Here is a 26194-nt window from a genome sequence, read left to right on the forward strand (position 1 = left end):
TTTATCTTGCAAGCTGACTTCCCCAGGGCTCTATTTTTCTGTTCCAAAATGGTCTAGCTGCCTGTCTGGGCTTAGTGACACAGCTCTCATTCTGGGATCTCCCCTCAGCACCATCTGCCTGGGGGATTCCCTCTGCCTCTCTACATTCAATTCCTGTTTCTTCAATCTCGCCTCTTCCTCCTTCTTTGTTATGTACTGGTTTTGTGAGCTTCCTAAGAAAAATAATTGGAGATACATCTTTTGGTACTCTGCATCTGAAAAATGTCCACCTCACACTTCTTTGATATTTTGGTCAGCGATAGGATTCTAGGCTGGAAATCATTTTCTCTCAGAATTTTAAAGGCACTGCTCTGTAGTATACATTATAGAATCCATAATCTTCTAGCCTCCAATGTTAATGGCGAGAGAATTTATACCATTATGACTCTTGCAACTTTGTTTGAAACCTGATTTTTTGGCCTGCTGGAAAATTTAAGGTTTCCCTTTGCCCTTAGTGTTCTAAAATTTCACAAGGATGAGCCTTAATGTGAGGCATTTTTATTCACGTGCTCATTCAGAGGGCCCTTTTAATCAAACTCTTATCCTTCAGTACGGATAAAGTATCTTGAATTATTTCTTTGAAAATTTCTCTTCACTTCTCCTTTGTTCCTTCTTTCTCAAACTCCAAATTTTCAGATGTTAGGTCCATAGGACTGAATTTCCTAATTATCTTTTCTTCTTTCATCTCTTTATTCTATATTTTTGGAGGTTTCCTAACTTTTATCTTCTATTACTTCTGAGTTAATTTATCATCATAGTTTTAATTTATAAGAACTCTTTTTATAACAACTTCTTATTTTAAGGATGCAATAGTTCTCTATCCTGAGAATATTAGTTAAGTTTTTTTGAAACTTCATTCACTTCCTTGCATGATCTATTTCCTCTAAGTTCCTTTCTTTTTTGTTTGTTTTTGTACTATGGATATTATCTTTCACAGAGGCTTTCTTCCAATAACTAGTGATCCTTGATTCTCTCTTATTTAAGAGTGAAGTGTGTGCTGTGGGGTTCATCAATTGTTGACATCACCGACTGGTGCCATGGCTATGCAGTTTCATTTGAGTACCTGCAACTGTATTTGTAGTCTTTTCTTTTTTTTTTTTTTAAAGATTATTTATTTATTTATTTGACAGAGACAAAGCGAGAGAGGGAACACAAGAAGGGGGAGTGGGAGAGGGAGAAGCAGGCTCCTTGCTGAGCAGGGAGCCTGATGTGGGGCTCGACCCCAGGACCATGACCCGAGCCGAAGGCAGACGCTTAACGACTGAGCCACCCAGGTGCCCCTGTAGTCTTTTCTATTGAGCTGTCATGTTCCCCAGAAAAAAAACCTTCCAGTCTTCTGCCTAGAGGCCTGGCTGCCAGTATTTGGGAGCCAAGTGTGGGAAAGAGGCTGGGGAGTCTCATTACTCGATAAACAGATTTTTTACTTAATCTCTGTTTTCAGTACCTCCCCTCAACTGTGCCTGCTGTGTCTCCACCCTCCCAATTCAGATTCCCTCCAATTCATCTTTTCCAGACAATAACCTTCTGGTCTTCTGGCACAAAAGGGATAACTAGCTGCCTGCAGTGGGGGAGGGGATATAGATGTTTCTTAAACAGATTTTCAACTGATCTATTTTCTACCTCACCTTCAGAAGAACATGCTGCTGCCAATTTGAGTCTTTCTTGGGTTCTTTAGGGGAAGTTGGGTGGCTTCTCTGCTTGCTCTAATGTGAGGTTTTAGCTTTCTATGGACTAAGTCTTTCATGCTTTTTGGCTTCCAAAATTTGTTGTTTTTTTTCCTCCGATCATTGTCCTTGTGTATTTTTAAGTTAAAAAAATTCTCTTAGTAATTTGGGTAGGGTTTTGAGAGGAAGGAGAGGTAAGAGAATATTTTCATATATGCCATCTTTTTTGATATATTTGAAATTGATTTTCAGTAATTTCCTTATTTCTCTTAATCTCTCTTATCCATAAAGTTGGAATAAAACCTTTGTCTAATTTCCAAAGATGTTAAGAAACTAAAAATGAGGTAATAATATGAACAGCACTATAAAGTACTACCAAAGTACACTTACTTAACTTGCAGGCTTTCAAAAAGGGAAGTGTTAACTTCTTTATTGCATATTAGTGCCATTATTATTTTTAGAAATATTTACTTTCAAAAACCGTACCTTTCCTAAACTGTATTAGAATTAAAAAAAAAAAAACAAACTTAAGTATATCTTACCGAAAGGGTCCACAGGTAATTGGCTTTAAAGAAATATGATGCATAAACAAGCTTCTGTCTTTTAGGGTGCCTAGAAAAATATTTCACATTATGTATTAATGAAAATGTATTTTACATTATGTATTAATGAAAATCTAATGGGAGATTTTATTTTGTATGCCTGTTTATCACACATTACTATAAATATTTACATAAAATTTTTGATATTATAGACTTGAAATATTTGACTCACAAATTGATGACTATATACCAAATAATTCAGTATTAACATATAAGGGAAATCATTATAAATTTAATCAGCTGATGTTAATCATAACTCAAAATGTTAGCTAACGCCATGCAAATATCGAATTTAAAATTTAGTCTTATGAAGGTTTTACAAGCCAAACTTTATGACAAGCCAAACTTTAGATATTATTCTCGTTATGCAATTTGTACTTTTTTTTTTTAAGATTTATTTATTTTAGAGAGCAAGACAGAAAGAGCGTGAGCATGAGTGGGGGGAGGAGCAGAGGAAGAGGGAGGGAGAGAACATCAAGCAGACTCCCCACTGAGCACAGAGCCTGACGCAAGGCTCAACCTCATGACCCATGAGATCATTACCTGAGCAGAAACCACGAATGGGACACTTAACCAACTGAGCCACCCAGGTGCCCAGCAACTTGTAGTTCTTAAACCTTCAACTAGTTCATTAGTAGGGGATTGGTTGAATAAACTAGAATACATTGATACAGCCACATGATCAAGTGCTATGCAACCATAAAAAAGGAGGAGAAACACTGATATGAGGAATTCTTAATCTCAGGAAACAAACTGAGGGTTGCTGGAGTGGTGGGAGATGGAAGGGATGGGGTGACTGGGTGATAGACACTGGGGAGGGTATGTGCTATGGTGAGCGCTGTGAATTGTGTTAAGACTGATGAATCACAGACCTGTACCTCTGAAACAAATAATACATTATATGTTAAAAAAAAAAAAAGGAAGATCGTAGGAAGGGAAAAATGAAGGGGGGGGAATCAGAGGGGGAGACGAACCATGAGAGACTATGGACTCTGAGAAACAAACTGAGGGTTTTAGCGGGGAGGGGGGTGGGGGGATGGGTTAGCCTGGTGATGGGTATTAAAGAGGGCACGTATTGCATGGAGCACTGGGTGTTGTATGAAAACAATGAATCATGGAACACTACATCAAAAACTAATGATGTGTGACTAACATAACATAATAAAATTAAAAAAATAAAAAAAGGAGAAAGATCTCTACATAGTCATTAAAGATTTATTGTGGGATTTATCCCATGTGTTTCAGAACTAAGCCTCTATAGTCCAGTATGTTTATCCCTCACTATCTGAATTCTCCCTTTCCAAACCCAGGAACCAAATATATAGCGAGCAATAGTTACATGTTTTATTTATTTTTAAGCATTCCATGGTAATGAGATAGGAAGCCATGGAGAGTTTTAAGCACTGGAAGGGGCATGATCTGACCTTTTTGTTACCAGGATGATTCTGGCTGCTATGCTGAGAGCCTGGAGGAGGAGCAGAGGCAGAAACAGAGAGATGAGTTAGAAGCTATGATTGTGGCTTGGATGAAGGTGGCAGGGGCAGAGGTGAGAAGAAATGATCAGATTCTTGTTATATTTCAAAGGTAGAACCTATAGGACTTGTTGATGGGCTGTGTGTGGAGTATGAGGAAACGAAAGAGTAAACGAGGACATTAAGGTTTTGATGTATCAATTGGCAGAATGGCGCGAGAAAGGAAAGAACAAGGAAGAATGGGTTCGGGACAGGGATGGAATCAGGAGTTCAGCACTGGTTGTGGTGACTTGGAAATGCTTATTAGTAATATAAGTACAAAAGTTCAAGGGCAAATGAATGATTAAGTTTGGAGTTCCAGGACAGGTTAAGTCGGCAGATACAATTTTGGTAGTCACTGAAGTTTAGGCAGAGAAGAGCTCTGAGAACAGAGTCGTGGGGCACTCCTAGGTTTAGAGAAAGGAATGAATAAGGAAGAGCCAGCAAAGACAACGGAGAAGTGGCTACGCAGGAGGAGAACCAAGAGCATGTGAGTGACCAACTGTCTAATGTGGTTGAAAGATGGAGCCAAATGACACAGAAATGGCTGCTGGATTTGCCAACATGGCGATCACCATGTGACTTAGGAAAGAGTGATTTTGGTGGAATGGTGAAGGTCAGTCAAAAGCTTGACTGGATTCCAGAATCTAAGCTTTAAATTATTACACTAAGATCTTACTAAATTTTTATAGCTTTTCTATTTAAAAAGTGATTATTCTATAATCACTTCATGCTTCCCAATTCTGGAGAACCTCCACATCATACTAGGTGTTATGAAGGAAGAGCTCACATAACAAAGCAAGACGTATCTTTAGCAAACCACGCTGTAAAAGTCTTGTCCAATTGTCTATATTCTCAAAAAAGCTTAGAAAAAGAACTTAAAAATACTGTGTGTAGTACCTACAGAGAGGGAAAAGATATGAACACAAAGCAAACTTTACCATCTGGAGTGCTTTTCGAAGCTTTTAAGGATTTTTCTTGATTTTTCATTATCCTGTCGAATTCATTTAACAAGTTTCTTTTAATTGGGGGTTCTCCTAAAAAGAAATTTCCATACATGTTTTTAAAGCAAATAGTATCAATTTTATTTTTCCAAAGCCTATACAGTCCATTTTTTTAAAACTGAAGAACTGACTCTTACAATTTCTTAGGCAAAAGGCACATAATAATAATTTAAATAGCAACCATTGTATTTTGAAAGAGACAATGCATTTTTCAATATCAAATTTTTTTTAACCATTTAAGACACCACTATCTAACAGGGTCTAGGGATAAAAACATGTTACCAGTTACCAAAGATACACTACTTTTTAATAAATTGGCACTGACTGTAACTGTAGGTTTACTGGAAATATGGACAAACAAAATTTCTTAAGTAAAACTCTTTCTGCATTAAACTGGAGAAGGAATTTATTATGTAGGTCCTTGAATTAGAGAAGAAAAGACTTTTTAAAATTACCAAAATTACATTAAAATATTAGTAAAAGTATTACTTATTTAAAATTTCTCCAAAGGCTGAGAGTAAAATTAAACCGTAATTCGAGTTATATATGTTCATGTCAACTGAGATAATATGTGATAATAGGTACCTTGCTTTTTGATGCTTTATTAAAGGGAGTGAATTTGTAGAATTTAATAAGTAAAAGTGTCCATGGAAGGCTTTATCAAGTGTTAGATTATGAAGTGATTTAGCTCTTTAACAAGGTTCTGTACTATTCAAGTAACCAGAAGCTGATTAAGCTATATATTTATATATGATAGAGATGAGGGAAATTAAATGGTGATGCTGTTGAGAACATTTATTAGAAGTCAGAGTTGTTGTTTTATTTTTTTCTAAGCAGGCCAACCCATTTGGGAATACACATGAACAAAATGGGTTCCTATAAATAGAGCCACTCTTTTCCATAAAGCAATTGTGAATCTCTTAAAGCATCTGCATTTCAGGATTTTCACTAGAGCGCAGCCATAGTTTAAGGTAAGTATCATAAACTTACTACTATTCCCATAACATAAACTTGGTACAGAATGTGACCCGGATAACACTTCAGCAAACCTGTACCCAGCAGGGTTCCTGAAGGCACCAAGTGGAAGAGTGAACTGACTGCCTTCAATGTAATCTGTAGTCTGAATGTAAACCCTGTAATCTGAAGAGACTGAACAAGACCTGTGATAACTTAATTCTATGAGTTTACAGTTTTTTAAAAGGAGCTAGTTATTTAAGATCATCCACTTAAAAGCAGGAGAGTTAGTTATGGCATTTAATTGTATTTGATCAACAGATTCAATTATTTAAGATTACTCCTTGTCAGAGATACTAACAGAAAAAAAAAATCACACTTCCAATAAACTAACTGAACTAAGTTGTTACATACACATTTAAAAGAGAAGTTAGACTATAGTCCAAATAGCATTAAGACCAGAATGCTATCTGCTAAAAATAACTGATTTTAGAATACTTCCTAGATGAAAAAACAGGAGGCAAAACACCACCTTTAGCTGAAACCTATTTTTAAAGTTCATAAGAGCCAGAGTCGGAACCTCTGTGTGCTCTCTCTATATACATATTCATATTTATTTGTAAAACAGTTACTAAGTTGTATTATGCAGGCTGTTATAAGGATAGAAGTTTCAGATTTTCTAGGGAAACAAACCTTTTAACAGTAATTTCTCAGTTATAACTCCACTAATAGTCTCTAAAAATACATTACAAGAACCTCAAAACATGTTTCTTACTACAGACTCAGAGAAATCAAGAGTGAAATCACCTTCACCTAAACTATACATAAAAGTCTATAAAAATAAAACTTATAAAACCTGAATTGCTTTAAGCTAACATTCCATGATTTTTAAAGACTTAATTTTAAGTGACTGGCAACCTAAAAGTAAAAAAATAGACTTACCAACTGAGACAAGTGCATCTCCTCTTCTTTTTCCAATTCTTGAATTTAACAAAACCACTTCCTCAGTGTTTTGGCGTATAAAAAGAGAGTGTTTGGTGTGACTTAGCAGTTCAGAATCTGTCAGCTCACCATCTTCCATAAAAGCTTTGGCAATCTCTACTGTTTCTGTTTCCAAATAGTTTTCTGGATCCTTGGAATAAGTAGAACAAATTTCTGTATTTGTTTTCACAGGAAGATTAGGAACAGTTTCAGTTTTCCCAATTTCTGTTTTTTTTTTAGGTAAAGATTGTTCTTTTCCCAAAAGATGAATGTTCTCAACAAGAGATACTTTGCTTCCCAGTAGCAATTGCTGTTTGTCTTGCTTCAGCTGAGAGGGACATGGAGAAACTTTAATGGAGCAATGATTTTCTGAAGAACCACTCTCAACATTACAGTTACTTGATAATTTAAATTCTTTATTGTAGGCCTTTTCCAATTTGGAGTTTCCACAATGTTCTGGGGTTCTCTTATCAATACAAGAGGGAGGACGTATTTTTGATACATCTTGTCTAGATGTAGATGAATGCTGAAGACCACATTCAGTTCTGATCAGATCGAATTCTTCTAACATTCCCTTAACTTTGCATAAGGCACTTTCAGAAACTGGAACTTGTTTCCCACTTGCTGTGCTAAATCCTGAGATAGCAGATGATAGTAAATTTTGGGAGGTATGTAGCATAGCATTTTCATTTGTGAACTTGTCTGAATGTTCATTATTTTTAAATGATACTTTGGGAAAGAGTTGCTTGGCACTATCTTCTATCTTAGAAAACACCTGCCTTGCCTTTTGTAATGAAGCATCTGATACTTGTACAGATTTTCCACTTGCTGTGCTAAAAATCCCACAAGCATTCGTACAAGGGACTGACTTGGGAAGCTTCCCTGTACTAAGTTTACATATATCAGAAGTTTTGGAATTATTCTGACAAGGTGGTATTTCAGAAACTTTCTCCAATCCAGATATACTTTGGTTAAGTTGTAAAGTTTTTTCACTTTGAATGTCAGCAAAAACCTTACGTGAAGACGAACTATGTTCTGCATCATCCAGAGAGTTCGGAAAACTAATATCCTCTGAATCATCCAGTGCGTTAGGATAACTTGTCACAATTTTCACATGGTAAGTGTCTGATTTACTCTTGGTGTTTTGCTTAATTACCATAAAGCAGTTGTCTGTAAATCCCTCTGTCACTTTTGACTGGTGTGCAACAAAACTACTTGCTGTACTGTATGCAGGTACAGCATTATTTGAATTAGGATTCAGTTTTTGAATTGAATTAAAATTTGAGTCAGATATGGCCACTTTACTGGGTGTATTTTCATTTTTGCATGAGGAGTTAGTCACAAGTTTCTGAACACAAATATCTTCATTTACAATTTGTGGGTCTGTGTCTGCTTCTCTTACAGTGGACATCATTTCAGAAAAACTGTTTTCTCTTTCCTTAACATTGTTTATTACTGGCTCAATACCAGAAGTATCAACTTTATTTTCTGAAAGATATTCTGATTTATTATATACCTCACTGGAATGACAAAAATCTGAAAGGTATGAATACCTGTTTGACATGGTACTATTACTTAAATAAGCTGGGCCTTGTTTTTCAGAAAGATGATTTTTGTCATTTTCAGTTCTGGTACTACTTGAACTATTTCCACATGAAAGATTTTCTACATAATCATCAGGATATTCTTTTAAACAGATCACCTTGGCAGCATTTATTTTTTCTGGTTGATCATCCAATTCTCCTTCTCTAAGCCATTTTTTTGCTTCAAATAGTGAAGCTTCACTCACAGAAATTTTCCTACCATGTCCTGTGTAAAATGCTAAAGGTGAATTTTCAATGGCTGAGTAAGTGGATTGATTTATATAAATTGTAGGTTTTTTTGCTGTTTCTTTTTCTATATTTTCATGTACTTTAATTTTCAGAGAGGCACGATCTGATATTTTAAGATTTTCAGTTTGTTTGTATAAATTATCACTTAAGAGCCTGGGTCCCACTGCAACCTCATTAGAAACAAGTTTTTTTTCCTCTAGAGAATTCTGCATTTCTTCATACTTTGGGGCAGTTGTTAATTCAATTGTCTCACATGCTAATTCAAGCCCATCTTTATATTCCTCCCTGTCCTTGGACATCTTTGCCTCTTGAAGGCTAAAATTAGTGATTCCACTATTATCCTGCTCTTTTTCATCAAAAAGATTTTTCACTTTGTCCAAAGATTCCTTTGCAATTTCTATTTTTTTCCCACTAGCTGTATGGAAACCCAACATGGTAGGTTCTTTGATCTTTTTGATTTCACTTTCTGGTCTTTGCTGGAGGGTCAGTAATTTATTTTCTGTACCAGTTAGGTCACTTGCTTTCATCGTTTTGTCTTTTCTTTCAGTATTTTCTGTTTTCTCATGACTGGAGATGTCTATTTTGTTGCTATCTATGCCAGAAAGTAATTCAGAATTCAAGGAATCTGAAGAGTTATTCAATTCTTCTGTCCATTTTTGATCAAGGAGATTTATAACTTTCTTTAATGACTCTTTGGAGACCCTCATATTTTTCCCACTTGCAGTCTGAAAGGATAAATCAAAAATGTCAAAATCTTTTATGTTTTGCCTCATTGTATTAGCTGTGAACTGCTGCTTATCGGACATATTAACATGAAATGTTTCTTCAGCTCGTGCAACTTCCAAACAGGTTAAATCTGACAAACCTTCTTTAATTTGAGTGTTTCCCTCCTTCATAAACTGGGTAGATAATTTTAGATCTATGTTGTGATCAATACATGGCAAACTGTTTTCTTCATGAATATCAATTGTATCATTTTTACTTGAATCACTACCAACAGATTCTAAGTTATGAGTACTTCCACTGGCACTAGTACACTGGTTATCTTCATTTTCTGTATTTCTCTTGTAACCTTCAGTATTTTCTTCAACAAAAATGCCAGTAGTCATTTCAATATTATTTTCTAGTATTAGTTGGCTTTTATTATTTTTCTCATTTAAATTTTTATCATTGTTACAATCTTCTATCTGAATCATTGAAACAGCAAAATCATTACATTTACTTGAGGAGAAACTTACTGTATCTACTTCTACAGAAGTTTCCTTACTGATATTCTCAAGGTCACTGAACAGCTTCTTAGCTTTTTGCAATGCTTCACTACTAACATTCAGTTTTGTGCCTCGAGCAGAATAAAAGCCTCTAAACTCCACTTCATTTTTATCTGTTAAATAGCCAGAAGCACTTCTGTTACCGTTGGTTCTTGACAAGCAAGCAAACTTCTGCTTACCTCCAAGTATACCTTCAAATTTCTTACTGCTATCTACCTGAATGATAGATGGGGCATTAATTGTGAGATGAAGATCGGTATCTCTGCATTCCTCAGAAGTGCTATTCAAGACAATCAGCTGGTTTTCAGGCATTTCAAATGGATTTTTCTGTATTATGTGGCTTGGTTTTCTAAACTGTGTAAATTCAAACTGACTTCCTGATTCTTCCAAAATAGTAGAAAGTTCTGTAATTTCTGCCTTTTGGCTAGGTGTTAAATTATGATTTGAATTAAAATCTCGCTTTAAAGTTGGAGGAGCTGTGTGACCACTTTCACTATCAGAAACACATGTGCTACTCTGCACAAACCCAGATACACTATTACTTGACTGTGGATCAAGTGCAAGAGGTTTGCTTAATTTCTTTTGACTTTCTAATGATGAGGTATTTACAATTTCAATACACGCTAAGTTAGTAGGATACCGTTCTTCAATATCTTTGAAGAGCATTTTACTTTTCTTAATGTTGTGTTCCGAGAGTTTTATCTCTTTATTAGAAGCTGTTCTGAAGCCATTTCCAAAATTGTGATTTGAAATTGGATCTGACAGTCTTGCCCAATTATTCATGTAATCATTATTTCCATTTGATTTCCTAACTATATCCAAAGTGATGTCTGATTTTGAATCTTGATCTGGAGTCATTTTTAGTTGCTGCTTTATGTTATTTCTGTTCTTTTCTGTAAGATCATCTATGTTTGATGAATCAAAATCTTTCATAATCGACACTTTGGTTGCTTGTTTGTCATCCATGTCTGTATACACCACCATGGTAGAGTTCTTGAGAACAGGGTCTCTTACACAACAGAGGTCTGCATCATGAAGTTCCTTAATATTTCCTAAAACAGAAATATTACTTTCATTAGTTATCTCTAAGACAAAATTATTATCATCTGGGAAAAGTTCTTCAGAGTTTGGATTGACAGCTATTTTTGAAATTAAAGTAGCTTCTTTTTGGTCTTTTTGGATTGTGGTGAGATTTGCATTTTGGTTGAATTGTACCTTCATTGAAGGTGATGCTACTGTTACATATTTTTCAGTTGACAACAGCTTAGCGTTTTTAGAATTTGCATTTAAAACATGTATTTCTTGATTCTTTTCCATGGAAATATTTTTGGTTAATTCAAAACCAGCTTCATGATTCTTACATTTTAGTTTCTCTGATATTTTATATGATTCTTTTCCTCTAGAAATCATGACCGGGTTTGATGGAGGATCCCTGGAGCTAGGAGTTAACAGACTGGTATTATCATGGTCAGATGAAAAGCTTTCTGGAGATTGAAAGTGAATACCACTACCTTCCACTTCTGAATGTGGCACAGGAGGGTGACTTACTGCAGGCAAGACCTTTTCTTTTATATCTGAAACTCTTTGACTTTTTGCATCATCTTCACAGGGTTTTTCCTGCAAGGATGACAGACAATCAGTTTCTGTGGTTATAAATGACTGCAGTTTTTCCTTATTAATTTTTGCTTCTTTATAATCAAGATCCTGAGGTACTCTTTTATTATTAGGAGAACTGGTTCCATTATTGGAAATTTTTCTCAGAATTGTCCCAAAAGAGCTGGCTAAAGACACAGTTGGTTCTTCAGAATCATTCTGTAAACAGTTTTTTCTGACAGAAGAAGAATGTGATAAACCTAAGCATGAAGACACAAAGTGACAAAATTAAATTAAAGTGCCATCAATCACATTCACTAAGTATTTTCCACTAAGTAAAAAAAGTAGTATCTAAAACAAGAATTACATGAAAAGTAAGATGTGAATGTCAGGCTTAAAACAAAGAATTCTAAATATTCTCTATTTCAAGTTATTACATTTTCCAACTAAAGATAAATAGGACTTAGTATTTCTTTCTAACATGTATCAATTCAATCAAAATTAGTATGTAGTTCAAGAAAGCAGCTAGCTACCATAAGTAAAATGCAAAGTAGTTTTACTGGAAAAGAAAATGGAAAAAATTCATTGCTAATATGGGTGTAATAGCAGATAAAAAAGCAAGGCAAAGGAAAGGAATTAGAAAAGTAATCACTTCCTTTAGATAATTTTGTCTTTGATATTGAAGAAAATCAACTTTTATTTTTTAAAGATTTTATTTATTTGAGAGACAGTGAGGGTGAGAGCAAGAGCGAGAGAGCGAGAGAGAGCATGCGTGCACCTGCATGCGTGCATGAGTCGGGGGGAGGGTCAGTGGGAGAGGTAGAAGCAACTCCCTGCTGAGTGGGGAACCTGACGCAGGGCTTGATCCCAAGACCCCAAGATCATGACCTGAGCTGAAGTCAGATGCTTAACCAACTGAGCCACCCAGGTACCCCCTCCAAAAATCAATTTTTAAGAACAGGTTCTACAGAGTGAAAGGCCTGAAGGATGACCTGATCTCAATCATAAAGGCAAATGAGATAAACTGCTTGGAGTTAATTTTTCAACACCTCTGAATTCCCTATTAGCAAATCAAAATTATTAATCTCATTTTATTTAATCAGTGACCACCACTACATATTAGCTCTTTCATTGATTCTAATTCTGACATACACAGTACCAAACATTTTTCTCTGGAAATTAACCCAAATCTCAAACAGTTCCTCTATACTCCAGTTCTACCAAACCTATTATTCACAGAGATATTCCACCCACTAAAATCTTCTCAAAGGAATATAAAATCATCTTTTTGACATACAATTTAGTTACTAATAAAGGAACTGTTGCTCAAATAAAAACTGAGTTTCACTGTGTACACTCTGACACCCAGAGATACAGTAACAACTCTAAATAATCTCTAAATATTTAAGAAAACTATGTAACAACAAAAATTACTTTTATAACTGGTTTACATTAAACTTAGCTAGCTATTAGCTTTTCTTTTCTATTTTTTTACAAGACAGAGAATATACAGTAAATATCACAATATATTTATAGAACTGTCAAATTTGCATAAATAAAAATTAAAGCAGTAGTAGTCAAATTCTTGATTCTTATGAATCACATGCTCTGTCTCAAGAGTAATGATCGTACATATACTATGCAAACTGATCCAACAAGTCTGAATAAAATGATTTTGAACACTGGTAATCAAAGGCCCAAACAATGCCTGTAGACATTGCCTCACATTGAATATATGATATAGAGATTTGAAAAAACCAAAAAACCACATAAGGAAAACCAAAAAAGAAACTAAAGAAGGAAAGCAGGCAGTATATTTTTTAGAAAGATTAAAGAAAGAGACACATATTCAAATAAGAGAACTTGGCACCACTATAAAACTATATGCACCATTCTCTCTCACTCACACCCACACAGAGGTACCTGAATCAGCATTTGTAAATGTCAGTGGTCCTTCAAAAGTGTTTGCTTCAAATTGGGCCGAATGCTTGGTTAGTCCCGATTCCTGGTCTTTCCGCGTTTTCAGTCCTTGATAAGATGTTTCATCATTTATAACATAAATAAACTTCTTTGTTTTCTTTTTCAAAGTGGATATTAAACCTGAATTCTTCAAAGCTACAGAAGTATGTTTGAGAGTGGCTGGCCAGCTTCCATTAACAATTGAACCTAAAGAATCCTCTTTCTGTGGGCAAATAGTATGTTTTTCCAATCCACTTTCAGGGGCTTCAGGTTCTTCTTTAGAGTTTGGATCAGTCATATTATTTGAGAACACTACATTGGACGTCTCTTCAGATGATTCTCTTATTCTGAATATAGACTTTCTGATACCCTGACATGGAGAAGCTATTAGAGTAGTTTCAGATATTGCTTGCTTTACTGAAGGAATGGAATCTTCGTGAGATCCAAGACACTGACTTTCATCTACCTTATTTACCACTCTTTCCTCTTTTAATGTCATCTCTGAATACTTTGGTACACTTGAAATCTGTGGCAAAGAATTTTCCAAAGTTATAAAGTTGGTGCTTTCTTTCTCTGTGATTATGAAGTCTTTTTCTGAATTATTTTGGTCACAAGAAGAAATACGCAGTAGAGGTGTATTCTCCATCTGGGTTCCACTTAGACCTGAGAGAGTTAGGTGGGGCCATTCAGAGACTGAAGACGGTACAACTTCCTTGGAGATTTTCTCACTTCCATTCCCAAAGGGCTTCTGATTTGTTACATTCCAATCTAATGGATCACTGTCATTTGGTTCCATTTCAGATAAAAATGAATGTTTATTTTCTTTCATTTGGTTTTTAGCTTCCTCACATTTTGTTTCACTGAAAATATTTTTCCTAGTCTTGCTAGTTTTTATTTTTGGTAGATTTCTTGTTTTATATTTAGGAACACATAATGAAAAACTATCTTCTTCAGAAACATCTGCAACTGTTTCATGTACTTCATCTTTTAGGACATTTGGTGTTGACTTTCCAAAATGGTCTTTGCAGCTATTTACTTCACCAAATGAATTCCCTAACATTTTCCCCAAACCTGTTAAAATTTAAAACAGATGCATATTAATAACATTTCAAAATATAGTCATATAATTTATACTATTCTTGCAACCTCTCTCAGAAATAGTATATACTAAATAACACATAAGGTAGTAATTAGAGGGTTATCCTGAGCACCAGCTTTTTTGGGGGGAGGGGAGAGGGAGGGAGTGCCACTCTTCTACTGTTCTTCTGGTAAAGACTGATTCCAATGTCCCCAAAGCCTTTTACTCATACTCCAGTCCCTTTCTTTATAAGCTCTGCACAATTAAAACTCAATCTTACTATATATATGCAATTTAACATTCTAAGATTTATCAAACCAGATGTTCCAAATTAATTTTGTGACCTGGGGCACCTGGATGGTGCAGTCGGTTAAGCATCCAGCTCTTGGTTTCGGCTCAAGTCATGATCTGAGGGTCCTGAGATGGAGCTTCACATCAGTCGTCTGCTTGGGATTCTCTCTCCCTCTTCCTTGCCCCTCCCTACACCCCCCCATGCTCTCTCTCTCTCAAATAAACAAATCTAAAAAAAAATTTGTGGCCCTACAATAACTGAGAGTAAAATATGATTTTATAAACACATACACACATATACACAGTTATTCAATCCTACACATTTACACAAACACACACACATACTAAGAAAAATGCAATATTCCTTTTTTTTTTTTTAAAGATTTTATTTATTTGAGATAGAGAGGGAGAGTGAGTGAGATAGAGAGAGCACAAGCAGGGGAAGGGGCAGAGGGAGAGGGAGAAGCAGGCTCTCCACTAAGCAGGGAGCCCAACGTGGGACTCTATCCCAGGACCCTGGGGTCATGATCTGAGCCAAAGGCAGACGCTTAACTGACTGAGCCACCTAGGTGCCCCAAAAATGTAAAATTCTAATGATCTGTTTAGGTAAATTTTGGTACCCATGAAACCCTAATTACTTTCCAATTAGAAAATAAGACCTTCACATTTCGTTATTAGTTTTATTCTTAATCTCTGTAAGGTCTGAGTTGTAGGTTTTGTTTTTGTGTCACAATAGCATCTTTTTTTTTTTAAGATTTATTTATTTATTTGAGAGAAAGAGTACACACGAGCTGGGGGAGGGGCAGGGGGAGAGAAACAGAAGCAGATTCCCTGCTGAGCCCAACACAGGACTGGATCCCAGGACCCCGAGATCATGACCTGAGCCGAAACCAAGAGGCAGATGCTTAACTGACTGAGCCACCCAGGTGCCCCTACAACAGCATCTTGAATGGTATTACCTGACCATGATTAAACATTTTCATTTAAATCAAGTTAGCTTCTGAGTACCTTGGGTGACTCAGCTGAGCATCTGACTTTGCCTCAAGTCATGATCTCAGGGTCCTGGGATCAAGCCCTGCTTTGGGTTTCCTGCTCGGCAGGGAGTCTGCTTGCTCCTCTCCCTCTGCCCCTCCCTCTCCCCCTGCTTGTGCTCTCTCCCTCCCTCCCTCTCTCTCAAATATTTAAAAAAAAATAAATCAAGTTAGCTTCTACGCACAGTGTGTTCAGTAATTAAGAAGGAAAAGCAATGTATTTTCTCTTTAAGAAAGGAAGAGCAATACTTCAATGATGTCAGTTAAAAATAGCAGTTCAATTAAACAGAAGGACTTACCTTGACTTTTAGCTTCTCTTTGATTCTTGTTTTCTTTGTCTGGCCCAGAAGGGATAAACCTATCATTTTTCTTCAGATTTCCATCATGGTTAGAAAAACAGCTTTTAAAAATCTGCAAAAGTTATATTTTAAAGTCACTAGTATAAAAACTCTCACTATGCATTTATATTCAACTTAGAGACAGAATTACTTCATATGAAGTCAAGAAAATCACATATAGGATCAGGCTTAGAGACTTTCTCAAAGGCTTAGATAAGTCAAATTAAGGAATGAAAAAATGCAAGATAAATAATTTTTCAAGGCATTCTAAAATTGTAAGTAACTGCAACAGCATAATCAAGTTGTCATATTTACTTACGGCAGTAGTGTCATTAGGAAATACAGCTGCAGATGCTTCCTCATCTCTGACTATAAAAAAAAAATTCAATTTATACGGTCTTATATACCACACACTAAACTGAATGTGAAAACTTAAGTATTTTTTGGGCAGACAAGACACATATACTACTTCAGTAAATGGCGCATTTGAAACAAAATGAATTGACTCAAGTATGGTAATTAGAAAGGTCAATCAACATAAGCTACATTCAATTCCTTAGCACCACTCATAAGGTGCTTCTAAGAAACTGGTTTGATGACCCTGACTTCAGGTGATACCATCCATAAAGACAGGAAATCAGATGGAGCTATGGGGTCATGACTTAAAAGATAAAGCTTGTAGACTTTAGCATTTATTTAGATAATAATACTGTCTAAAAGTATATTTTGTTACATACTTCTTACTTTTTAACATGCTTTTACCTGTTATTTCATCTAAGCAACAACAACAAAAAACAAAGTTAAATTCCCAGCCAAAGAGAAATCAAAATTGAATTTATTTTTGCTAGAATAATTTTAAAAATCCTGGTTTGCCTATAAATGGACTCCTACAGAATACCACTCCTAGAACACCACTTAATGTACTTGTGATTTGTCCCAATCTACACCAAGTAGAATTATTCTGAACTACTAACACACTTCTCAAAGATAGTATTATCTAATCTAATTACTACTTATCTTTTCATATATTCTTTTTGTCAGAAGACTTAAAGATGATACTATATTAACGTCATCTACCATCTTACATAATACTCATTTGCTATTATTACCTATTAGCACAGTAGAACTAAGGGTTGGTGGTGTGGCTAAAGAACTTGACCAAGACATATCAGGATCCACCTCAGCTCCTAGACTTTCAGAAATATGTTTTGGTGTCTGACCCTGGAAATAAAGAAAATATTTATTTCACAGAAATGCACTGATGAGTAAGAGTACTTTTTTCATTTATCATTTACTGAATGCCTACATGAGATTGTTAGGTACATATTTGTAAATCTCAGGGCAAAAGTAAGACACTGTTGTCAAATTCTCAATTACTACACAATAAAAATAAACCAGGCAGAATATTTACCTTCATAAGCTTCGGTGTATGAAATAGGCTCCCACATACCACTGGGGGTAAAATGAGGGGAAAATTACTAAGTTTTATATTTATTAAAATTTAAGATTATTCTAGAAATAAAAAGCCTTGTTTTTAATCATACCCGACTTCTCTCTTTGTGGTGTTATATGTGCACATCGTAGAACAGGACTAAAACAAACAAACAAAAAAAAACCAAACACAAATCCTTCAGATTATTCAAAGATAACAGAAATGGCAAGAAGAAACAAAATATTAATCTTATTGAAAAAAAGGATTCTCAGTCACATTAGACTTACACTACTTTGTAATATTTTGTTACTTTTTAAAAAGCAAACATCTCATGAAGAATTAACTACTAAATTATATTTAAAATGTCCACTAAAAGTAATGTATAAAGTACTCAAAAATTTCAGCTCCTAGGAACTGTACGTTTTGAATTTAAAAATTATGTAAAATGAATCTATAAAAGCATCATATTCTCTCAAACGATTCAAAGTACACAAATAATTTATTTTAAGCTATTTCAAGGGCGTTGCTTTTCATCATTTTGTAACTTAAAAACTTCATAGACTATAAACAAAAACCAATGAATTCAAAATTGTAAGAAAAACAAAGTAAAATGTTTCTAATGTAAAAATTATTGTATTAAAGGACTCAACCTAAAAGGAGATTATTTAAAAATAGAAGATCCTCTTTCAGGCTCTTAGTTAAAGTATTAGCATGAAAATTAGATGCATTTCTATAAAACAAATAGCATATGTAGGAAAAGGTTTCATTTAAATATTTTAATATAACACATCATACCTTTCACTAAGACAAGAATTTAAAGGTGGGCTGGTAACATCATTTGTTTGATCCACTTTAGACTTCATTGTGCAACAACTTTTATGTTTACTATTGGTAATATTCTTTCCTGAAACAGTACAATAATTAAGTGAGGATATATATGCTCTGGATTGTGAATTTTCATTCTCTGAAAGCATTTATTTTTATTTTTAATTTTTTTAAAGATTTTATTATTGGGCGCCTGGGTGGCTCAGTTGGTTGAGCGACTGCCTTCGGCTCAGGTCATGATCCTGGAGTCCTGGGATCGGGTCCCACATCGGGCTTCCTGCTCAGCGGGGTGTCTGCTTCTCCCTCTGACCCTCTTCCCTCTCATGCTCTCTGTCTCTCATTCTCTCTCTCTCAAATAAATAAATAAAATCTTAAAAAAAAATAAATATTTTATTATTTGAGAGAAAGAGAGAGAGCACAAGCAGAGGGAGAGGGAGAAGCAGCCTCCCTGCTGAGCGCAGAGCTGAACACTGGACTTGATCCCTCCCAGGACCCTGGAGATCATGACCTGAGCCAAAGTCAGATGCTTAACTGAGCCACCCAGGAGCCCCATCTCTAGAAGTATTTAAAAACAAAAAGTCTCATCTATACTGGGAAGGACAATATATATAGAGTTTAGCCTGAACTGGTTTCTCAGTTTGCTGATTCCTCCCAAAAGGGGATGTCTCAAAGGATGTCTGCCCCCATTCAACAAGTATATAATGTACATAAGACACTGGGAAATACAATTCAAGACAGCTTTAACTTCAAAGAGTTCATAATATAGCAAGAGAAATCTTTTGAAATTCCACAGAAGTGGAATACAGAACAGAATGTTGTATGTCCTATGATTAAGTCACATGCACTATGGTATCATGGAAGCTAAGAGTAAAGAAAAAGACATTTACTAAAAACGTACCAAGGTACCAAATCTGATCTTCTGCTGAAAACCTTTCAAGATCTTGTTCTCAAGATCAGGGTCAAATTCCAACCCCCGCCCCCCCAAACAAACAAACAAAAAAACCTCCCAAGTAACAAGGACTTTCATGGTCTGACTTCTCAATTTCTACGACATTCTTTCACATTCTACTTTTCAGCCATACCCAACCACTTGCATATCCTGTAAGAATGCACTCTTTCACTCTAGGCCTTTGCACAAACTATTTCTCTATTTCTCTTGACCTGGAATATCCTCTTTCAGGCGTCCATTTTGAAACCCCCCGCCCCGGAAAAATTTAGTGGTCCCTAACATGAGATTAAGTGATTGCTGCTACCATATGCTCCCACAGAGTTTATCATACACCATTCCTGCTTCCCCTACTAGAATGTGAGCTCCTTGAGGTAGGGATCTTCTCTTATTTATCATTGTATCCTAAGCAACTACAATCAATGTCTGATGTTACAGTCACGCCACAATCCCTGGCTGAATGAATTAGCAATGATTAGAAAATACTTGTTGTTGAACACCTCTACTTTCTAAGCAATAATGCTCAGACAGGGTTTCTAAAGCTGTATGTGGCTCTATCAAATCCCATTTATAGTTTTTCAATATTCCTATTTTCTGTATCACAAATATGGCATTCAAGGCACTTATGATTACTCATAAAAATTGCTTTAAAACAACAGGTTCTTTAACTGATCCTATAACCTCCAACTTAGAAAAGTTTTGGGAAAGGGCGCCTGGGTGGCTCAGTTGGTTAAGAAAAGTTTTGGGAAAAATAAGTCATATCAGTGTTAATAAAATAAGGCAAAGAACAAACTGAGAACTATTTGTAGTAGTATACACAAAACACTGCATTATATTTTCATTTCTCAAGTAACAGGAAATAGACATAATCACTAATAAGCCAAATACACATGAGTTAAAAACCCCATTTTGACAAAATATCCAATCTCTTCTTATGACACTTTTAAAGATACTAAAAAGTATCTAAATGTATTTTTTAAAATTTCACCTTTTCCCTGTTCACTTTAACAAAGATCTTAATCAGAAAGAAAAACCCTGCAGTTAAATAAACCAAACAATGAGCTACAACTACACACACTTATAACAGAATGGCTAAAGTCCAAAACAAAGACAACACCAAATGCTGACGAGGTCTTGGAACAAGAAAAACTCTCATTCACTGTTGATGGAAAAGCAAAATGATGCGGCCACTTTGGAATTCAGTTTGCAGTTTCTTACAAAAGTAAACATATTCCTACCAGAAGATCCAGCAATCATATTCCTTGGTATTTTCCCAAATGAGCTGAAAACTTAGGTCCACACAAAAACCTGCACATGATACAGCAGCTTTATTTATAACTGCCAAAACTTGGAAGCAACCAAGATGTTCTTCAGTAGGTGAACGGATAAACAAACTGGTATATCCATATACAGCATCATTCAGTGATAAAAAGAAATGAGCTATGGGGCGCCTGGATGGCTCAGTCGGTTAAGCGTCTGACTCTGGCTCAGGTCACGATCTCCAGGGTGTGGAAGTGATCAAGCCCTGCTTCCAGCTTTGTGCTCAGCAGGGAGTCTGCTTCTCCCTCTCCCTCTGCCCCTCCCCCAACTCGTGCTCTCTCTCAAATAAAATCTTTAAAACCATACAAACAAAAAAAAATGAGGTATCAAACCTCGAAATGATGTAGAGGAAACTTACACTGCTAAGTAAAAGAAGCTAGCCTGAAAAGGCTACATACTCTATGATTCCAACTATATGACATTTTGGAAAAGACAAGACTATAGACAACAAAAAGATCAGTGGTGGCCAGGGTTGGGGTTGGGGGGTGCTGTGAATAGGTGGGACACAAGGGATTTTTAGGGCAGTGAAACTATTCTGTAGGATACTGTAATGGTGTATACATGATGTTTTATAATTGTCAAAATCCATAGACCAATACAGAGAATGAACCCTAATGTAAACAAACGACTTCAATTAATAATACAGTATCAGTATTGGCTTACTAATGAAAAACTCAAATGTAAAAAATAAAAAGTAAAGAAATGAACCAGGCAAAAATAAGTTCGTACCCAAATAAACATTTCCCAAGTAACCTGAGAATCTCATAAATAGGCTGAATAATGGAGAGAGAAACTCAGAGGATTTTATGCAAAAGTAAGGACTGCTGAGAAGCAGAAATAGCACATTTCCTTATGAAACTTTAGGGATAATTCTTTTTTAAAAAACAATAGATGTTAGAACTAAACGAGTAGGTTAAAAAACAGCTTAAGTCTTACATTTTAATACTAAACAAAAACAAAAGGTATCAGGAAACTACAGTCAGAATTATTTATGCACTACAACCTTAAAAAATTAATTCCTTTGCAGCAAGTCCAGAGTAGCCTTATTAATTCATTCCATTCCTTCCCTAACTATAGATAGACCAATTCCAACAGGTTAAATTAAAGAATAAACCAGTGATTCTAGGTAGGTCTTTCAAGATTCAGTAGATTCAGCATAAACTGGTTTACGAAGCTTTTCCTGAGCACATTAAAGTAGATGGCTGCTCCCTTTACCATGCCCACAACATAGCACTTTGCATATCTTCCTATTATAGCATATACTACACTAGTGTATTTATTTATACATTTTGTCCTATACCAGACTGAGTTCCTAAAAGTCAAAAGCCATCTATTCATGTTTGTATCCTTAATGCCCAGCAAGCTGCCAGGCACAAAGCATGGAATATTGAATGAGTGATTCCCTTTTCTGTGTTCTGCATTTCATCTGCTAAATATTCCTTAAGGCTCTATCCTAGGCCTCATCATAACCAGTTTTCTCACTTACGTGTGATGACTTTATCACTTTCCAAATAGATAGGTGGTTCCTATAGCTTACTCTCCTGCCTGTATTCATTAGTTTCAGTTTTGTATTCCCCAAAGCCTTCGGGACATCACCTTAACACCCTATTACTGTCCCAAACTGCAGTCCAAAACTCAACCTATTTTTTTTCATCCTTTCAAGCATTTTCCCTTTTTAAAAATAAAGATTTTATTTTTTCATGAGAGAGAGAGAGAGAGAGAGAGAGGCAGAAGCAGGGTCCCCACTGAGCAGGGAACCCGATGTGGGACTTGATCCCAGGACCCTGGGATCATGACCTGAGCCAAAGGCAGATGCTTAACCAACTGAGCCACCCAGGCGCCCTGACACTTTTTCCCTCTAAACAGGTAAAACCTGTTTTACCTCCAGTGCTTACAACGTCTATGAATGTCATCATTATATTCTTAGTTATGCCCTAAACCTGTGATTTGATCCTTTCTTTGAAATCTCTAGGTCTAGGCTACTGTGGGGTCTTACAGTTTCTATCTCTCATATCCACTTTCACTACCATTACTCTAATTCAGGCACTTGGCCCCCTACCACCTGGACCATTATATGTCTAATTGATCTCCCTGCCTTCAGTCTTCGTTTCCATGAGAATCACCTGATTAGTTTAAAATGTATACTTATAAGTTTTATTTCTAGAGATTCCTAATTTAGTAGATTCAGAGTAGGGCCTGAAATCTTTTCTTTCATTTAGCACTTCAGCAGATTCTCATGATCCAGGCATCACATTTTGAAAACACATCTCCAAAGATGGTTGCCAGTTATTAGGCCTTTTTTTTTTAAGATTTATTTATTTATTTGAGAGAGAGAGAGAGAGAGAGAGAGCACGCGCGCAAGTGCCTGCGAGCTGGGGGAGGGGCACAGGGAGAGAGAGGATCCTCAAGCAGACTCCCTGCTGAGCACGGAGGCCGACTCTGGGATTGATCCCAGGACCCTGAGATTATGACCTGAGCAGAAATCAAGAGTTGGATGCTTAACTGACGGAGCCACCCAGGTGCCGCAATTATTAGGCTTTCTAAAATAAAACAAATAGTCATTTATTCTATAAATTTTTACTGACAGTCACTTTGTATGCCACTTGGTATCCAACAACATACAAGAAAACCTTTGCCCATTACCTATATCTTCTTTGTGTATGCATTTTCTAGTACCATGAATTTCCTTTTTCATAGCATTTATTCCACTATAACTGCTTATAGAAGTCTCCTCCATTAGAAGCTAAATGACTGTGACAGGGAAAACTGCCCAGAAGCAGATAGGTCAGTCAAGACCTGAAAGAGGAGCATGAAGTAGCTAGATAAAAGGTAGGAAGAAGTATATAAAGAGCCAAAGAGCAAGGTGGTTTCAAAAAGAAATTCAGTATGAATGAATGGCAAATTGAGGCTGGGTGAGAGGGGGATTATGGCAGCATGAGGCCTGAGAGACCAGATTATAAAGAACCTTGTAAGTCACGTTAAGGAGTTAAGATATTATCATGAAGGCAAAAGGAGGTAAATCAAAGGTTTGAGGCAGGAAGTGGCATGATCAAATTTACATGGGATTTTTCTGCTCAACAACCTATCAAATAAATTCAGTTTTTTAAGTCTGGCGTTCAGTACCCGGCTCTATGTGCTCTTCTTAGCCTTAAGTTTATTGGTCCCTTTTAGACATGCAACACTCCAAACAATCTGAATTACTTAACATTCTCTTAACAATCTATATCTTCTTCCTCATGTTTTTCCCTTGGCCTTGTACATCATTACTCCATGCCATCTTCAAATTTTTGAGTCTCACCTATCCTTCAAGGTTTAATTCAAATGAATCACTCTCTAATTCCTCCCAAACCTATTTATGCTCTTTCTTCTCAACTCTCATTGTACTTTTTGTACTTTGCTTTTCACACGTACCACATTCAATCTTAGACTGTTCTCTGTCGACTGTTAATTCCCCTTACTTTAGAGTCATACTCCAAAGAAAGGGAGAATATGTCACTTTAAGTAATAAACCGTTGAATGACTATGGACTCTTATTACATGATTGATTGGAATATCTGGCATATATGCCAGGGAAACAGCTACCAAGTCATAAGACATTTAAAGAAAATTGATAAAAATAACCTTCTCTGTCCTGTGATAACCTGCAGAAATAGTTTATTTAATTAACATCAAAACAAGTCCTACTTTTTTTTGGTATAGGAAAGACACAATTTAACAAATCTCACTAGGCAGGATACATTAATCAAAGGAGGGAGGAAAAGGTACCCACATACCTAAGTACCCACATTATTTTATTTAATCCAAACTTAGGAACTATAGGAAAGACACAATTTAACAAATCTCACTAGGCAGGATACATTAATCAAAGGAGGGAGGAAAAGGTACCCACATACCTAAGTACCCACATTATTTTATTTAATCCAAACTTACCAGACATTATGTTCACCATCTCCATTTTCCAGGTGGGAAAGTGAGCAGAAGAGGTTGATTTGACCAACATGACACAATTAACAATAGAGCTGGGAGTTTTAACATAGGTTTGTCTGAATTTCTGGTTCATGTTTTTCCCCAGTTTACTGTACCACATTACTTACCTGAGTCTAACCTGTACTTATCTAATTCTTTTAAAGGAGATTGTTGGTACATTGGCACAATTAGATCTTGCTCTCTGAATATTACTGGAGTTGAAGCCAACTGATGATAAGTTTTCCTTTGTGGTGTTTTAAATAGGTTTGGTTCATAACTGATTTTATATCCAGATTCTTCTGTGGGTTCAGGATTATAGGGTGGAGCTTCTAAAGAAAGTTCTTCAAACCAATTAAGACTTACTGGTCCTAAATCTGTAAGAAAAAGAAAAATTCCATCTTGGTTTTAATCAGTGACAGGTAAGTTCATGGGCCTATAAAAATCATAATAAAGAAAAGGATGCTTGAGATTTTGACTGTAGATTACTTTTGTTAAAGCATATTAATTAAACAAGATCATTAACCTATTCTCCTTTCAATCTGTAGCAAGGTATAACAAGAGTTTACAAAAATTACAAGGTGATTGCTCCTAGCTACATTAGCTAGCTTTTCTAAAGTTTTCTTTCTCTTACATTTATGATTCGGAGACAGAAGTCATTCATAGTAAGAAGGCATTCCACAGATAACAATTTAATTACAAAGACAATATAAATGGATGTGATAAATCTATAGGTACAGGAACGTATAGACTCAAATAAAATGGAATAAAAAGAGTCCTTGTTAAAGAGAAATGACAAAACTTCTATTATGATCTATCTGCTCTTAAAGTACTGATTTTCAGTGTGTGGTCTGTGGACTATGGCAGGGGCTGAGTGGGAGGTGGAGAGGTCTCCAAGGCAACTTCAGGAGGTCCATAAGGTAAAAACTATTTTCATAATAATACTAGGGCATTGTTTCTCCTTTTCACAATGTTGACATTTGCATCCCTGGTGGGTAAAACTGATGACATCTTTGCATGAGTCAAGGCAGTGGCAATAAACTGTGCTAGTAATTGTATTCACATCATGCACTTGTCAAAAACAAAGCCAGTCCAACTTAAAATATTAATGAAGCAGTAAAAATTAGTTTTATAAAGCCCAACTCTTGAGCACATCTTTTTAATATTCTCTATGACAAAATGGAAAGTATGCATAAAGCATTTTTGTACATTTAAGTACAATAGTTGTCTAAAAAAGCACTCACTACAAGTTAGCTGAATTAGCACTTTTTTCACAGAAAGCCATTTTTAGTAGAAAGAACAACTAACAAGTCATTTTGAGTTGGGTGATTTGGTAAACATTTTCTTGAAAATGAAGTTAGCCTGTCACTGCAGAAAAAAGTTTGCTGCCAATGATAAAATGGGAGCTTTTATTTTTAAAAAAAATTTTTAAAGTAGGCTCCATGCCCTCCGTGCAGAGTTCAATGTGGGGCTTGAACTCATGACTCTGAAATCAAGGCCTGAGCTGAGATCAAGAGTCGGACGCTTAACCGACTGAGCCACCTAGGCGCCCCCAAATAGGAG

General features: G+C 35.8%; 1 protein-coding gene across 3 annotated transcripts in view; it reads right to left on the minus strand.

The window, feature by feature from the left end:
- Nucleotides 1–26194, minus strand: part of BRCA2 (BRCA2 DNA repair associated) — a 61381-nt gene that overhangs the window by 32676 nt on the left and 2511 nt on the right. For 2 of the 3 annotated variants that reach the window (XR_003519214.2, XM_027590203.2), the window contains exons 3-13: nucleotides 24763–25008; nucleotides 18373–18481; nucleotides 17690–17736; nucleotides 17557–17597; nucleotides 17255–17366; nucleotides 16465–16514; nucleotides 16107–16218; nucleotides 13372–14478; nucleotides 6717–11708; nucleotides 4758–4853; nucleotides 2246–2315 (exon numbers count right to left, since the gene is read on the minus strand). Coding sequence is in view for 2 of the 3 variants with exons in the window: in XM_027590203.2 (XP_027446004.2) it covers nucleotides 2246–2315; nucleotides 4758–4853; nucleotides 6717–11708; nucleotides 13372–14478; nucleotides 16107–16218; nucleotides 16465–16514; nucleotides 17255–17366; nucleotides 17557–17597; nucleotides 17690–17736; nucleotides 18373–18481; nucleotides 24763–25008 (6982 nt within the window). In the remaining variant the exon portion in view is untranslated. Of the gene's footprint in view, nucleotides 1–2245; nucleotides 2316–4757; nucleotides 4854–6716; nucleotides 11709–13371; nucleotides 14479–16106; nucleotides 16219–16464; nucleotides 16515–17254; nucleotides 17367–17556; nucleotides 17598–17689; nucleotides 17737–18372; nucleotides 18482–24598; nucleotides 25009–26194 lie in introns of those variants that run through there. The other variant, XM_027590204.2, reaches the window with a different exon arrangement.

Source organism: Zalophus californianus, chromosome 3, assembly GCF_009762305.2.
Source record: "Zalophus californianus isolate mZalCal1 chromosome 3, mZalCal1.pri.v2, whole genome shotgun sequence".
NCBI lineage: Eukaryota > Metazoa > Chordata > Mammalia > Carnivora > Otariidae > Zalophus > Zalophus californianus.